The sequence below is a fragment of the Triturus cristatus genome, chromosome 7, assembly GCF_964204655.1.
Source record: "Triturus cristatus chromosome 7, aTriCri1.1, whole genome shotgun sequence".
Lineage (NCBI taxonomy): Eukaryota > Metazoa > Chordata > Amphibia > Caudata > Salamandridae > Triturus > Triturus cristatus.
Genome location: NC_140590.1, coordinates 1453263882 through 1453279036, shown reverse-complemented (window position 1 = coordinate 1453279036; position 15155 = coordinate 1453263882). Strand labels below are relative to the sequence as shown.

The 15155-nt window shown below is 41.7% G+C and overlaps 1 protein-coding gene across 1 annotated transcript in view; it reads left to right on the top strand.

Annotated features, from left to right (window-relative positions):
- The window catches only part of TGM2 (transglutaminase 2), a 129526-nt gene that overhangs the window by 96986 nt on the left and 17385 nt on the right, over window positions 1-15155 (top strand). The window contains exons 6-10 of the mRNA XM_085619203.1: window positions 430-607; window positions 7251-7386; window positions 12101-12204; window positions 13553-13792; window positions 14284-14556. Coding sequence (XP_085475329.1) covers window positions 430-607; window positions 7251-7386; window positions 12101-12204; window positions 13553-13792; window positions 14284-14556 — 931 coding nt within the window. The remainder of the gene's footprint in view (window positions 1-429; window positions 608-7250; window positions 7387-12100; window positions 12205-13552; window positions 13793-14283; window positions 14557-15155) is intronic.

Sequence of the window (15155 nt, the reverse complement as noted above, 5' to 3'; positions counted from 1 at the left end):
GGCACAAGAGCCAAATATTCAACTTTTCCATAAAAAAGTGATTTCAAACTTCTGTGCTGAATCATAATCCTTTATTAATCAGGCAGTGAGTTAATACCAATGCGTTTCAGCCAAGGTCACATTAAATATTTAAAGTCCTTCTTTGCTCCGAGTATAAAAAATGTAAATTAAAAAAAAGATAAATGTGCTAGAAATAAAGATATTTCAGGCAATTCTGTTTATAAGCCAATGTTGAAGTGTGATTCTAATATTCTCAAAGCAGTTCATGGAGTTAATAAAATATATTTCAATTATAGCTTTATTTCTCAATTGATTAGTAAACCTAGTATTCAATTGAATACATTTCAATAGATAAAACCCAAGTGGATGAATTCATATATACAGAATATATAAATCTTTTCTTATATTTACTGTTGTGCTCTTCCACAGGTAAACTGCAATGATGACCGGGGAGTTCTGCTAGGACGTTGGGACGATAAGTACCAGGACGGTTGCAGCCCAATGTCCTGGATAGGAAGCGTTGATATCCTCAGGAGGTGGCAAAGATTCGGATGCCAGCCAGTTCGATATGGGCAGTGTTGGGTCTTTGCTGCAGTGGCCTGCACAGGTGAGGAGTGGCATATTGCAAAATGATACCCCCTCGCAGAATGTGATTAAAGTTCCAGATATCTCATAGAGATTCATTGGCCTTTGGCTAAATGGGGGTCTCCTGATGGGCTGGGGGTGTTCTCCTTGCAGGAGCTGCAAGGACCTGTATTACACCTCTGCAGTCGAGAAGAATATGGCAACAGTAACCCTTCCCTATTTTAAAAGGTTACAAATTCTCTTTTCCAACACTTTAGAACGACATGCTGCATGCTTGATTCACAGAAGCTTCCCCTTCTCCTGGACAGCAGTGAAACAAGCATTTGCTATGCAATAGGTCTCGCATTTACAAGAGTTTAAGCTATTGTAATCTACAATGGCAGTAGCTCAAAGTCTCATAAATGCGAGACTTATTTCACTTCAAGAAGCGGCTGCCATTTTCCAGGGTTGATTGAAAGTGATAGCCCGCATGGCGAGGAAAGCACGTCATCCCGGTAGTAGGAGAAACCCATTAAAGAAAAGAGTGCTTACATACTAAATAAAACATACCATGTCGCAACAGAAGTAAAAGGGGCAGTTGCCATGGGAGGTTACAAATGCAGGCAAGGAGGTACCAAGGAGGGACTAACAAGCCTAATAACGACTCCGAAGCCAGCGTTTACAAAGGACAATGGCACAAGCCAATGACAAATATGGACGGAGAGTGGGCGAGGCTTCAAATCCATACTTCAATACTGCATGCCTCGCAGCAGCGCATGCGCTGTCTAGGCGTGACCTAAAAAGGTTTCTGCTTGCCCACCCAAGGCACCTTCAAGGTGACAATCTCTGAAGAAGTGCATGTCCAGGTGTGCCCATGATGTTCCTCCGCAAATAATGCACTTTCCAGAGCATGGACCAGACATCAACATATAAATGTCACCAAACGATTTACTAAAGAAACGTCGGTAAAGGGATAAAGAGTATACCTGACGTCACTCTGGCAAAAAAGTGTTCCATCACAGAACTTTCAATTTTCCCAGGTCTATGGATTAGTAATTCTTCCCATCCACTTTTTTCCCTTTCAATTCAGGGACTTGTAGGCTTGATTTATAAAGCTAAAAGTCTCAGAATACAAGCTACTGACACACGGACCTGGGAAGCTTGGGAGCTCTGCTCTTTTGTGTGTGTTTTACGTGGTCAAATGAAGGCAAGCAGTAGTCAAGAGTCCCTTCTGCCAAAGGACTCTACAGAAAGATCGAATAATTAAATAGGTGGAGTAGTAACTATTTTTATGTATTGTGAATTTTACTACATCCTCCTTATTTGCTTATAGTGCCTCATTCAGCTGTATTTCCGCATTGGGATCCTATGTGCAGACTTCTTTATTATCTGCATGGCGTTTCATGAAAACATATATTTATTTAACAAAGAGTAGGGACCAGGGGTAATTTAGTTTAGAGAGGTCCAGTGTACATACCCCTAAAGACTGTACAACAAAAAGGGTACAAAGTTCCTCGTATACAGTGGCGAAGAGAGTGAAGTTGGTGGAGGGGATGTCTCAACCAATCAATAAGGGGAGACACGGGGGAATCCCCTTGGTGGAACTAGAGCTCTCACACACCCAGCAAGCTAGGTGTCATGCTTCATCATATGAGCACTGCCCCTCGTCAAGTCGGCGCTGCAATCCTTGACGGGCTCCCGAAATCGGGGCTCTTTGTCGGGGATCTTTTGTTCCTGCCGATAGATGCTTGGGGGTGAGGGGCCTAGTGAAGGAAGATGTAGCAGAAAGTGGATTAAAAGTGGGTCAGTTAGTCCTAATTAACTATTTATTCCAGAGGTAAACTGCCCTATTAAAAATGGTGCAGAGTGGCTAAGTGCTAGGGATTAGGTATCTAGACATGTAGCTCTACTCTATAGGATCGACATGTTTCTTGCCAGTGGTGTCAGGAGGATCTAGGCAATTCATCAGGATCAGGGAAAAAAAAAACAAAAAAAAAAACTGTCTACATAAAGTGGTAATGTGACAATTACATACCACGTCCTAAGGTCTGTTACCTGTTGGAGATGAAATTAGGAAATTAAAAACCATCTCTTCAATTACTGCATAATTATAAATAGTGTCATAAGAATCACCGTGCTGAAAGTTTGTGGAAAAACAGTTTTAAACAGAACAGTGTCTCAATAAAGTGGGAGTGAAGGTCGGGTATAAAAACCACTAATAGGCCAATTTGGAAACTATGGAACAGCACAAGGACACTCACCTAATCGGGTTGCTACTAATGTTAGTAACGGTACTGGCGGCTAAAAAGGAACACCGATTGGGTCCTGTTAAAAAGGAAGAAAATTACTGTCATTAGGTGGACCTTACGTAATGTTAAAGCGGAAAGCAAAGTGCCATCCACGAGGGTTTGCGAAGGCCATGGCCGCCAGATTGGCGGGGGTGGAAACCACCCATAACGAACCCACAACAAGCCGACCAAGGCACGGAGAACCGGGGACCGGGCAAGCGTGTCATGGCCTTGGTAACCGGTAACCAGCGCACTAAATCAGCGAGGGGAGGGCTCGGCGTACGGGAGGCTCCAACTGCCAACAGGTCAGTGCAGACCAGCGGAGGACGAGATTTAATCAAGTTACTCACCGACGTGAAATCACGCAAAGCAGTTGACCTACCCAGACCGCCAGGAACCGGGGTGGTGAGGAGGTCGACGGAGCACGGCAAGATATACTCTGCTTCCAGGTGATTCACGGGGTTTGTCACGTAATGTCACGATGACTCTCATTGGATGTAAGAGTCACGTGATGTTCCGTGACGTGGTGACGTGACTCGTTCCTAGGTAACGAGAAGTAAACTGTATAGGGATTCTCGTTTGAGCAGTGGAGTTACGTGATGTTACGTCGAAAGATGACGTGTCTAATTCCGAGTAAATAACGTCTGTCATAGTGTTATGACGCGTGTAGACGGTAAAAAAGGGGGTATTAAACTAAAAGGACTCATAAGCAGAGCGGCAGACATTGGAGGTGATAATCCATATTAACCGCAAGGTAGATCATGGAGTCAAAATACATGTAGAATACCAACTTGCGGATGCCATGTAAGCAACTAGTGTTGTTTAAACAGAGTTTCAACGTATGGGGTTTGTCACGTAATGTCATGATGACTCTCATTGGATTTAAGAGTCACGTGATGTTCCGTGACGTGGTGGCGTGCCTCGTTCCTAGGTAACGAGAAGTAAACTGTAAAGGGATTCTCGTTTTAGCAGTGGAGTCAAAATACATGTAGAATACCAACTTGCGGATGCCATGTAAGCAACTAGTGTTGTTTAAACAGAGTTTCAGCGTATGTGAAAAACCATCTTGTGTCACATAAAAGTAAGTTCATTAAATCAGGGGAGCTGGATATATGAAGATTATCTCCTCGAAGTATCTCCACGTAGGGGTGTGTTGTATCATTAATCATGTAGCATAGTAGTCAATACATAAACAACTGGATATCGAGTGTGGAAGAGGATGCCACTAATCATATTACTGTACTGTGTGGAGCACAATAACGTACAACACGAAGGATGTGATCCTACCCTACTAGAGCCAATGTTTATAGCATCGATCAGAGTGAATCCGAGGTTGAATTACCAGTTGGGATAATGAGGTCCAGGGGATGTCGTCATTAAGACCATCGGTATGGCAAGATAATCTGTGTACCCATCTCTGTTCAAGCCTGAATAGAGCCGATTTGGAGATCCGAACATGGGATTCTAATATGACCCAATGGAGTGCATCAGGGGAATGTTGAGCCTCCGTAAAGTGTTTGTAGAGCCTTGTTGTTGTGCGTAGGCAGCGTATATTACTCCTATGTTCAGTTATGCGAATCTTTACTGGGCGCATGGTCATGCCTATGTATTGTAGATCACAAGGGCAGGTAATCAAGTAAATACACTGTTTGGTATTGCAATTGGTGTGTTTCTGAAGACTCCACTTAAATGTGGATCGTAACATGATTTCTTTGGTGGCTGTGGTGAATTTACAAACTGTGCACATGCCACAAGGGAAATGTCCTCTGACAGGTGGTAAGCCCCAAAGGGTGGTTTGTGGTGAGTTGTTATGTTTTGTAGGTTGTGTGTGAATCAAGATGTCTCTCAGACTACAGGTTCTCATGTAGGCAAACCTAGGTTTAGTTATCTGTAGGTCACCTGTATTGAGAATTCCCCAATGTTTAAGGATGGTCTTCTTGGTTAGAGCAGAGTTGGGTGTGAATGAAGTAACACATGTGATGACGTCCTCAGGTTGTTTATGATGTACTTCTAGTAGGTCCTCTCTAGGGCTATTTAAGGCTCTCTTCATAGAGTCCTTAATCACCTTGGATGGGTAGCCCCTGGTCTTAAGGTTTTTCGCTAGAACTGAAGCTTCTGATTTGTAGTCATTGGTGGATGTACAGTTACGTCTGATACGTAAGAACTGTCCCACAGGAAGATTGTCTTTCAGAGCTTTAGGATGATGGCTCATGAAAACAACCTTATACATCGTATAGCTCAACATCTTTTTGGGTGCATTTATAAACGTCCTTTTTAGGTCTCGTCTGACCCAGCGCATGCTCTGGTCTGGCGAGACTTATTGAGAGGGCTCCAAAAAGTGCTACCAGGCCAGCCTAGAGCTACAGTGCATGTGCGCGGGCCCGCGCGCCGCTCTTTACTGGATTTACTTTCACTTTCGCGCCCGCTTTGATGTTTGATCGCGATTACTTTCGCGGCTGCACGGCCGCTTGGCATAGCCAATAGGTCTCGCTTTTGGGACCTTAAAAGTATTTAGTTATGCAACTGTTGCATGGCTAAACACTTATAAGGTCACAAAGGCGAGACCTATTGGCTATGCCAATGCTTGTTAGGGGTACCTGTTGGCGGTGGTACTTCTAGCTAATGTTTGGAACTTTCAGTCCATGTGCTCCGTTCTGTCAGTTGTGTAATATTATCTGTATGGCTTCTGTTTGTTTTTACCAACAAGTATGCCTTTAGCTTTTTCTGGTTATAGAAGTTTCTGGCTTCTTCTGGCTGTAAACGACCACTGTGAAATAGGCCCTTGCAAGCTCGAGTTTTCAATAAAGATCATTTCTATAAAAGGACAGTGGAGCTCAGCGAGGTCAAACATCCTGCAAGGTCACTTCGGGTGATGTCACTGGGACAGGGGGTGGTGTGTTAAAAACATGTCAGTTCGACTACCCTTATGTTTTCGGGAAAATGACATGCATTCACTTTATTGTGGTGCGGACTTCTTATTTCACAATAGATCAGGCCGTATAACTAAAATCCACTTTTCTTTTGGTGTTCGCCTCAAGAAATGCCAGACCGAGGCAAAGCCAAAAGATCCCATTTTTGGGGTTGGTATTGTTTCCTTGTCTCAAGGTGGAGGAAAGTGATTTGAGTAATCCACAGTGATAATTTGGGTTATTTGCAGTGGATGATTTTGTTAATATGTGTTGTTTAAAACTAGATAATTTAGTGTCACGTCTTTAATTTAAACTATATTAATTCAGTCCAACGTATTCATCTGAGGTTAATAAGGGACTCCTTGATGAATCTGTTTTTTTTCCTCATGTCCCTTTCAAACGGAATTTGATGTATCCCCCTGGCTAATTCGGTGGGCCTGATGTACAAAGCAATTTTGCGGTCGCAAATCCTGCGATTTGCAGAGGCACAGCACAGGGCTTGCGACCTCATAATGGCTATTATGTGCTAATCTGATTTTGTAATTCCGTAACAGTTTACAGAATCGCCAAAATGGTTTTAGAAACTGATTACGAATAGTTATTTGGAAGGGGCGAGTTTAAGGCCCCACTTCCAAATAGTTTTTGTTACGGGATATATCAATGTTTTGCAACCGTAACCTGGTCACAAAACATTGAAAAGTTTAGGACCCCTGAGTTTGGGTTGAAAAACATTCGTGAAAGGGGCCACTTCTTTCTGAATGTAAAACAAAAGTTTGTTGGGAGTAGGCGGTGGTCCAGGAGACCTCTTCAAACACTCAAATATCTTTAAAAAAGTCATATACTTTTCTTTCTAAATGCAGTCTCGTTTCTTTGAAGGGAAATGGGGAATATTTTTTTTAAAAATGCTGACCCAGCAGGCCACCATCTCTTTGATGGCATCTAGTCATAGTGATTCTAAAATCATGACCTATCTCATGATTATTGAATATTGATGAGAAAGGTCGGATTGCGACTCACTATGAATCAGTACTTTTGACCTTACCTATTTTTACATCGTTTGGTTTACAAAATACTATTCAATTCGCAAAAAGTAAGAGTGCAATTTACAACCACTTTTTGCTAATTGAAATTTCTTACATCATACCCTGTGTTTTCTCTTTCCCCTTCATTCTCTAATACATAGTAGCTGTTTATACCAACGATTTATGGTGATATCAGTTTACCAATTTAGAGAAAAAGGTGCCTCCCTCCATAACAGTTTGCTTCCTTTTCCACTGCATTGCATCAATTTATGGCTAACGACATGATACTCCATCCAAAGAGGTGTTTTTTACCCCTAATACTTCTATCCAAATAGCACCGTGTATCCTTTTATCTTAAAAGCTTGTGATTCTTCAGTTCATGAGTTCATAACTAGATGTGCATCCGGAACTATGCGCTGACATCGTAAATCTCACATTTTGTATCCCTCTTCATGTCTCCTTCGTAGTCTTGAGGTGTCTTGGAATTCCAACTCGAGTTGTGACCAACTATCACTCTGCCCATGATACTAACAGTAACTTGATTATTGAGCAATTCCTGGATGCGAATGGGAATACCCAGCGAAAGCACCGCGACATGATCTGGTGAGTACCAATAGACATCCTCCCTGTCTGATCTCTACTGCATTCTTTTGAGTGGCTTATCATTTAAATCCTGTTTTCATTGTGCTTTAGCAGCAAGGACCTTCTACGTCTTCTGTCCTTTTACTCATTTACTTGAGCATTCAGATCTTGCAAATCTCTTCACCGTACGTACATTCCTCATATAAAATGATGGCAGAGCCCCTGCAGACCATTTCCGGAGTAGGTGACCCGTCTTAAGCATTATTTTTAGGGTAACTTATTCTCCCTCCCAAGTAAGGAGTCACTCAGTGACATACTGTATAAATTACCTTTCCTTATCTAACCCTCCTAAAAATAGAGTTAGCTCCAGCTGCAGAACTCCCACGTACCATGTGCTTATTGATACAAATTGAATAATAAAAAAGTCAAAATACTACGCAACTCTTACCCTAAAGAACTGAATAAAATCTTCAAAAATCTATTCATTAAATAAGAAGTCAGCTCCTTTGTTCATGTTCCTTAAAGGTCCTATGACGTTATTAAGGCTCTCTGTTTTTTCAGTAAGTATACCATTACATCAAACCAAAGTCCTGGGTGCGGGGGCGACTTGTAATATAAGAACCCTGCTCCCTTTCTGAATCATCTTTCCACCATGCATGGAAAAGCCATTTGGAATGATGGCAATGCAGAAGAACATGCATGAAACCAATCAAAATATAAAAAGAAGAAACATAAGATTTCAGAATGTCACTACAGACAATAAAAGGAAGGCATATACTAAAAAAAAAAGAAATTATCCTAAAATACAAATATAAAGGGAAATCTTTCCATTTCTTTCAAAGCCATCAAAAGGGGTATCTCAGAAGGGAACGTGGTGAGAGTGACAAGTAGTTCTAGGGCGGATATCCTTGAAAGTCAATACACTTTTTTTTACTTTGGGTCTTTAACAGTGCAAAGTGCAAGATATGTTGAGACGTGCTACTTAAATAAAAGGATGTAATTTTTCACTTTAACATGGCGTCTTCCTAAAGTCAATTCAGACGTTTAAGGATCGGGCTACAGTTGAGGACTGTGCCACATGTGAAAGCATTGGCAATCAATTTACTCTGACATGGAGAACTGCGTTGAGTGAAGTCTGCAAGGATTCGGGAGGAGCAGCTATTAAACGTTTGTCTAAATGTAATGAACAAGACCAACACTTAAACTGTAGTCTGGAAATCAGCCTCTTGGATTAAATGGAAAACGTGCCATTCATTTAAAAGTTGTAGATTGACAGACTTCACAGAGGTTTGAATCAAGACCAACATATTAAAGCCTGAGTCCAAGAATAAATCTAAGGACTTGGCCTGAAATGCTTGTCCTTCAATCAGGCAAATACGTATTTTCAGCCAGTACTGATTCGCTTGAATCCTCCCATGTGCCTCCTCATAATTAAGAGAATATTTGTGTAACTCTCTGTCAAGTTTCTAAACACGCTTGAATTTTGCAGCACAAATCTTTTTGGGGTTTACACTCTGAGCATTATTTTACCATCTCGTGTTTTGATTCAGAGATGTGTCCTTTTATAAATTTTTCTTTTGGATGTCGACCAGAAGGTGGGTAGTGCTGACCCCATTGATGTCCGACGTGTACCCACAATGCCCCAGTGCATGGTCACCATGTGCAGGTTCTTTTATCCGGCATTGGGTTCAGAATCATGGTCCACAACCACGGATCGGAGATCACTGACGAAGCCTGAGATGGTGCCAAAATAGGAGCAAAAGCATAGGATGGAAAGAGATCTTTGATGACAAGAGCAGATGTTGAAGTTGAAAAAAAATACTGAAAAACCCAGAAAATACCTTTTTACTGTTTGGGAGTCAACCATGTGGATTGAAAAACGTATAATCTGGAGTAAAAGGTTTCTCTAGACACCCCGTAAAATCAGGAACTAATAAAACTACCCATTTAGATATTGCCCCATATTCCACCTCAAGTAGACAAAGAAAAATGCACACAAAGTTTGCAACTGTTGCCCATACAAGGACAATAAGTTGGTGGCTGTAAGGCTTGAGAGGCATTCATTTATAGGACCTTCAAAGTTAGAGAAAAACAGAGATGGGTACATTCCGCCATGACCCAATCCAAATAAATGTCACCTTAAGAACTTGGGACTTGTATGCTTACAGTGCAACAGGGTCACAGTTGGGCCAAGCTGAAGATTTTGGAGTTGAAGGCCCTGAAACAATCCGCAACTCCAAAGCACTCAGTAGTTGAAGCAACACCCAAAACAACTGAGTCCAACAGATCAAATTCGAAAGACACCAGAGGGGACAAGCCTTCACTCTCTGCCTCAACTCCAAAAGGGGATCGAGATCAGAGAAAGGAAAAGGACTAGAAAGAGAAGGAATCTTTAACTCCAAAATGGAATGGTGGTTCAATGGTCAATGACGAGCAACATGCAATCGTAATCTCAAGGAAAAATGATGGCTTTTCTTCATAAAAAGAAACCATTAGAGGAATTACTAAAGTCCTATAAGATCCTCATGAAGGCATCACATGGAGAGGAAGTTATATGGCAGGACCTGGAAAGTGGCTCCTTGGAAGAGGAACTTGACTCTTACCATCAAGACCATCACCCTCAGATTACTCATCACTGTACACTGAAGTGATCTAAAGGGCTGCATACGTGTATGGGGTGCAGCTGGAGGAAGAGTAATCTGATGCATGTTTCCTTCTGGAAAAAATCTTCTATCGCAGAAGAAGAATCCATTTCTTTCCATGCTATCTGGTGTCATTAACCAGAGGAAAGAGGCATTCAAAGAACCAGCATCCTCCAAGGCAGTCACACAAAGTGTAGAAAAGAAAATAAGCTCTTTAGCCAGAACCCTATATGCATTATAAGTAATATATGAGGGGAGTCCATCATTGCCTCTCTAGCTAAGTAGATGATAAATTTCCCAGCGTCAACGGGCCCTCCACCAAACAAGGAAAGTAAGACAATAGAAGTTGTGGGGGGAAAATGGAGAAGTCGCGAGCCATTCAGTGGCACAAGGAAAATTCTGATGCTCTCCTAAGTGGATATGGGTGCCAAAAATGGGAAGAGATTAAAGATCTCATTAACCATCTACCAGAGCAGTACAAGAAGAGATCAAAGGCAATAATTCAGGAAGGCAAAGCAATTCCGAGGACTTACCACCATTCCTTTCTCCATGCTGCCAACACAACAGGCAGATAGATGTGCACAGGTACTACCCTAAGATGCCTCACCTGACGTAGGGTCTCAGGCTTTAACCAGAAGTGTAAGCCTCAATTTCTAACATGCCCTGTACAGGAGGGACATCTACTTGGATCAGCAAGGGACAAGTCACTGCCAAGGTGATAGGAGTTCTGAATTCAGAGGATCATTCGAGAGGGGCACTCCACTCTCAAGGAGTCCAAAGGGAACAACATGCTTCCAGCCGATGTTACCGCAGGCACCTTCTTTTCAGGGAGTGAGGCAGGAGCCCACGATAGCAACACCTGCCACAGTCAAAATCTATTTTCGAGATAGAATAAGGGGAAGGAGCCAGACTACAAGAGGGTGGACACTCCCAGCAATTGCCTCTCAAATGAACACTTAACACCAGTAGAGAACAGACTGGGAGACCACGAGTGGAGGAAGATCACCTCCAACAATTAAGTATTATAGAACATAGATATTGTATAAAACTGGAAAAAAATACCCCAGCCATCAAGCCGAAGACTAGTGCTTGCAGTGGGAAATTATTTAGACTGCTGCAACGAGATTCTGGACCTTGTACTAAAAGGGTCATTCCAGGAGGTGCCAAGATAGGAACCGAAAAAGGGAGTGTGACTACTCACCTGGCAACGCTCTGAATTTTGAGCAAAAATATCCTTTGCTCAATAAAAATTCTGTCCGAAAGTGTTTCTTTCTGATTTGTCTTTAAAGCAGCCTGTAATTTGGACAACTATCTATGATCACAACAGATTGTTCTGGTGATGAAAATTCAAAAATAAGAGCAGGATCTGTGCAACTTAAATATACCTGGAGTTGGAGAGCGGGGTCATCATGACCTGAGTACATGCAGCAGGAGGAAGCTGGCTCAGATTATGAGAAGCTATAAATTGCCATTTAAGGATTAACAGCACTCCGTGTCATTCATGTTTTATCAAATTTTAAACAACTAAGCTGAATCCATAAAATGGGAAGTAACTTCCAGCACTGAGATTCCTTGGCCAAGGAGTGCAAAAGTAAAGAATCTGGTATCCAATAATAGTTGTGCACAGAAATAAAATGTATTGCAAAAGATCTTTCCAAAACGAAACCAACTAAAAGAGTGACTGGTATACTGGACATTGGATACTACTATGTAATACAATAAGCCCTAGGTTGAATGTGATAGATAAGTATGTAAATCACCAGATGCATACTATGTACACAGACAATTACTGAGATGTTTTGAAAAATATGTAAACCGCTAAAAAGTGTGGGGGAGAGAGAGAGAACACACATAGTGAATGATGTAACTGTATACTTCTACATAAGGGAGACTTGTTGGATGATGTACAGGGCACAGAGATGTCTGTGTAAATCTGAAATTTAAAAATGAAGCGTGCTGTTACACTGTGGCCCTCAACTTACTTCATGATGTTTATGTAAATGCAAGTTTTAATTCACAGCTTAAAGTTGCCTCCCTATCCTAGTAAGAAATTAATCAACTTCTGCGCTTTCCTCCTTGCGCTTGCTTTGCAGGAACTTCCACTGTTGGGTGGAGTCGTGGATGACTCGTCCAGATCTGACTGCGGGATTCGATGGATGGCAAGTGCTCGACCCAACACCTCAAGAGAAAAGCCAAGGTAGGAATGTCCCAACTGGTTTTGCGTTCTCTCCTTACTTGTTGCTTCTCACACAGCTTACAGGGCCATTTGATTCATTTGCATGTAGAGGGGATATCATTTCTACATCTGAGGCATCTAAAGGGTAGGTACAAACTAGAATGGTGACGAGAAGCATTTTACTGTTCCTGTCATGAATCTTTCAATGCAATGTCAAAGCACGGCTTAAGATCTAGAGCTTTTTTTTCTGCCTTGTATTGTTGTCCACTGTGACTAGCATTCAGGGAAGTCCACCTTTTCATGATATTTTGTATTTGACCTGAAATGGGACATTTCCCACCAAGTAGTTTCCAACACATTTGACCCAGAATCATTTACTTGGCATCCGTCTCTGGGCAAATATTCTTAGGGCGTAATAGTCCAAGATGGATGGTAATGCATGGATTGGTCATTACCAGCAAGCTGTCTACTTGTGCGTTATCGGCTGTTACAATTTCCGTGGCTGTACATAGTGCCAATAGGTGTTGGGTTTCGAAGATTTGGACCAAAAGTCATGATTCCCAACTGAATCTTTACCAAAGACTGTGGGAACATTGAAGCCCATTATGAGCGAGACTCCTGGATACTGGTGACTGTCATCTAATGGGTCATTCACGCATCTACCTCACTAGCCTTGTTCTGTCCTTACACGCTGCGACGATACCGCAAGCCTTTCCAGTGACTATTGTGTTGTTAGTAGTGCTTATGTATTTTTACCAAATTCAATTTTTTATTGTTTGTGATCATTTTAATGAGCATACATTGTTTAGGATGCTGTCACAATTATGTATGCTTATCAAGGGAGCTGTGTTACTTCTCGTATTACCACACAGGCACATAAATCTGCAGTGGGCTCACTGCATATTTTAGCATACCTAATAGTGATATTAAACAATCTATTTCCTGTTCTATTCTGTGCCTATACAAGGCGCTATTTAAGACGTGGGCACAAGACAAGCTTAGAGTATGATCAAAGTTACGGCATATGCAGCACAGTACCGGGAAAGGACTGTGACGAGGATGATGCAGAGTGGGGGAAGTGCGGTATTACATCCTCTGTCACAGTCTCTGCTGACAGGTTGTAGAAAAAGGATTGTTTTAGTGTAGGTTATATGGGTTTAGAATGGATATGTATAAACGGTGTCACTAATTTATCATTAGCCTGCTAGTATTCCCAAATAAGAAACATTGGATGCAATCTCATGATCCAGGAGATGTTGGCGCTGAAAAAATAAAAGAAGGAACAATCAGTTTGGAAAGTGATGTACAAAAATGTATCCCTAATCATAGTCATGGACTGTTCAAATGTCCACACCTGTTTACTCACTAGGTGTGTACTGTTGTGGACCTGCACCCGTGAAGGCTATCAAGGAAGGGGAACTTGCATTGACATACGACGTGCCATTCATCTTTGCGGAGGTCAATGCTGATGTTGTCTACTACGTGGAGCAGAAGGACGGCTCTACCAAGAAGACCGTGCATACCTCCCAAGTGGGCAAGAACATTAGCACCAAAAGCGTGGGTAGGGATAACAGAGAAGATATCACGCACACCTACAAGTACCCAGAAGGTAGGTGCCTGTGTCCTGTGAAGGTGATACAACTACCAAACGTATCAAAGCAGGAGTAGTTGCATCAATCCATACACTTCTTATATTGAGGGTTAGGTAGTTTAAGCTTAGAACCAACAATCTTGTTTTATTTATATTTTTGTAATCTAAATATACTTGTAAAGGGTTGGTATTTTTCTTTAAATCTTTGTACGTAGTGATTAAACAAAAAACACCTATTTTTACCTTAACTGTACTCTTCAAATCAAGAGCAACATTAGTGGATCAGTGACCCACTATAACGTTGATGAATAAGGACTTTCCAAGAACCTTTGGAATTTGTAAATTATCCCATGACTCTTGGATTTGTAAACAGTTTGAACTACTTTGATATGTCAAGGATATTAAAGGTATACATGATGATCAGGTGTAGCGTTGCAATGGTTTGGTGTAATTGTTCACCAAGTCATCAGCACATCATGGCATTACTGTTTCTGTTCTCTTGGTTGTAGGGTCTGCTGAAGAAAGGCAAGTGTTTGAGAAAGCCAATCACCAGAACAAACTCCCTGAGCCGGATGAGAATGGCATGATCATAAGGATCAAAGGATCTGAGAATATGAACAAAGGCTGTGATTTTGACGTCTATGCTGTCATTAGCAACAACACTGCTGTTGAGCGAACGTGTAGGTTGCTGTTCGGTGCCCGGATCGCTACCTACAGTGGGGTGCTCGGAAGCGAATGCGGCAAGAAGGACCTTATGAATGTTATTCTTCCAGCTCATGGAGGTAGGAACCCAGTATGAGGATTGCAAAATTGTGGTATAATAGTTGAGGGAATCGATGGTGCTGTCACCGTCCCAGTCTGTCCAATTCAGAGTCTCTATCAATCATACCTGTAATTCATATGCAAAGGCTATTCAAACCATTATAACCAGTTTAAACCATTATCCACATAAATCCACTATTGGCATCTATGTGCCTCACACTTTCTATCCAGATCTTTATAATCCAGCCCATCATTTGTAGCTACATGACTCACACCAACTACCACATCTCTGTAACTCATGCCTTCTTTTCACATCCATAGAACGTGTCAACACCTACACATGCAATCTACATCTTTGTAATGCACTCTCACTGTCCACTTCTCTATAAATTGCCCACACTAACCACACATCTATATACCTGGGTCTGCTAGGTGAATCATAGAACTCAGTCTCATAATCTACAGGATCACAATGGCTATCTCCTCTTCATGACTCACACACTTGATCCATAAATTTAGCTTGGCTTTCTATCACGCCCACATGCTTACTTAGAGTGTGCATTTCTATACTTATTGACTATTCACTATTGCCATGCTCATATTCTGATTCTACTCCCTT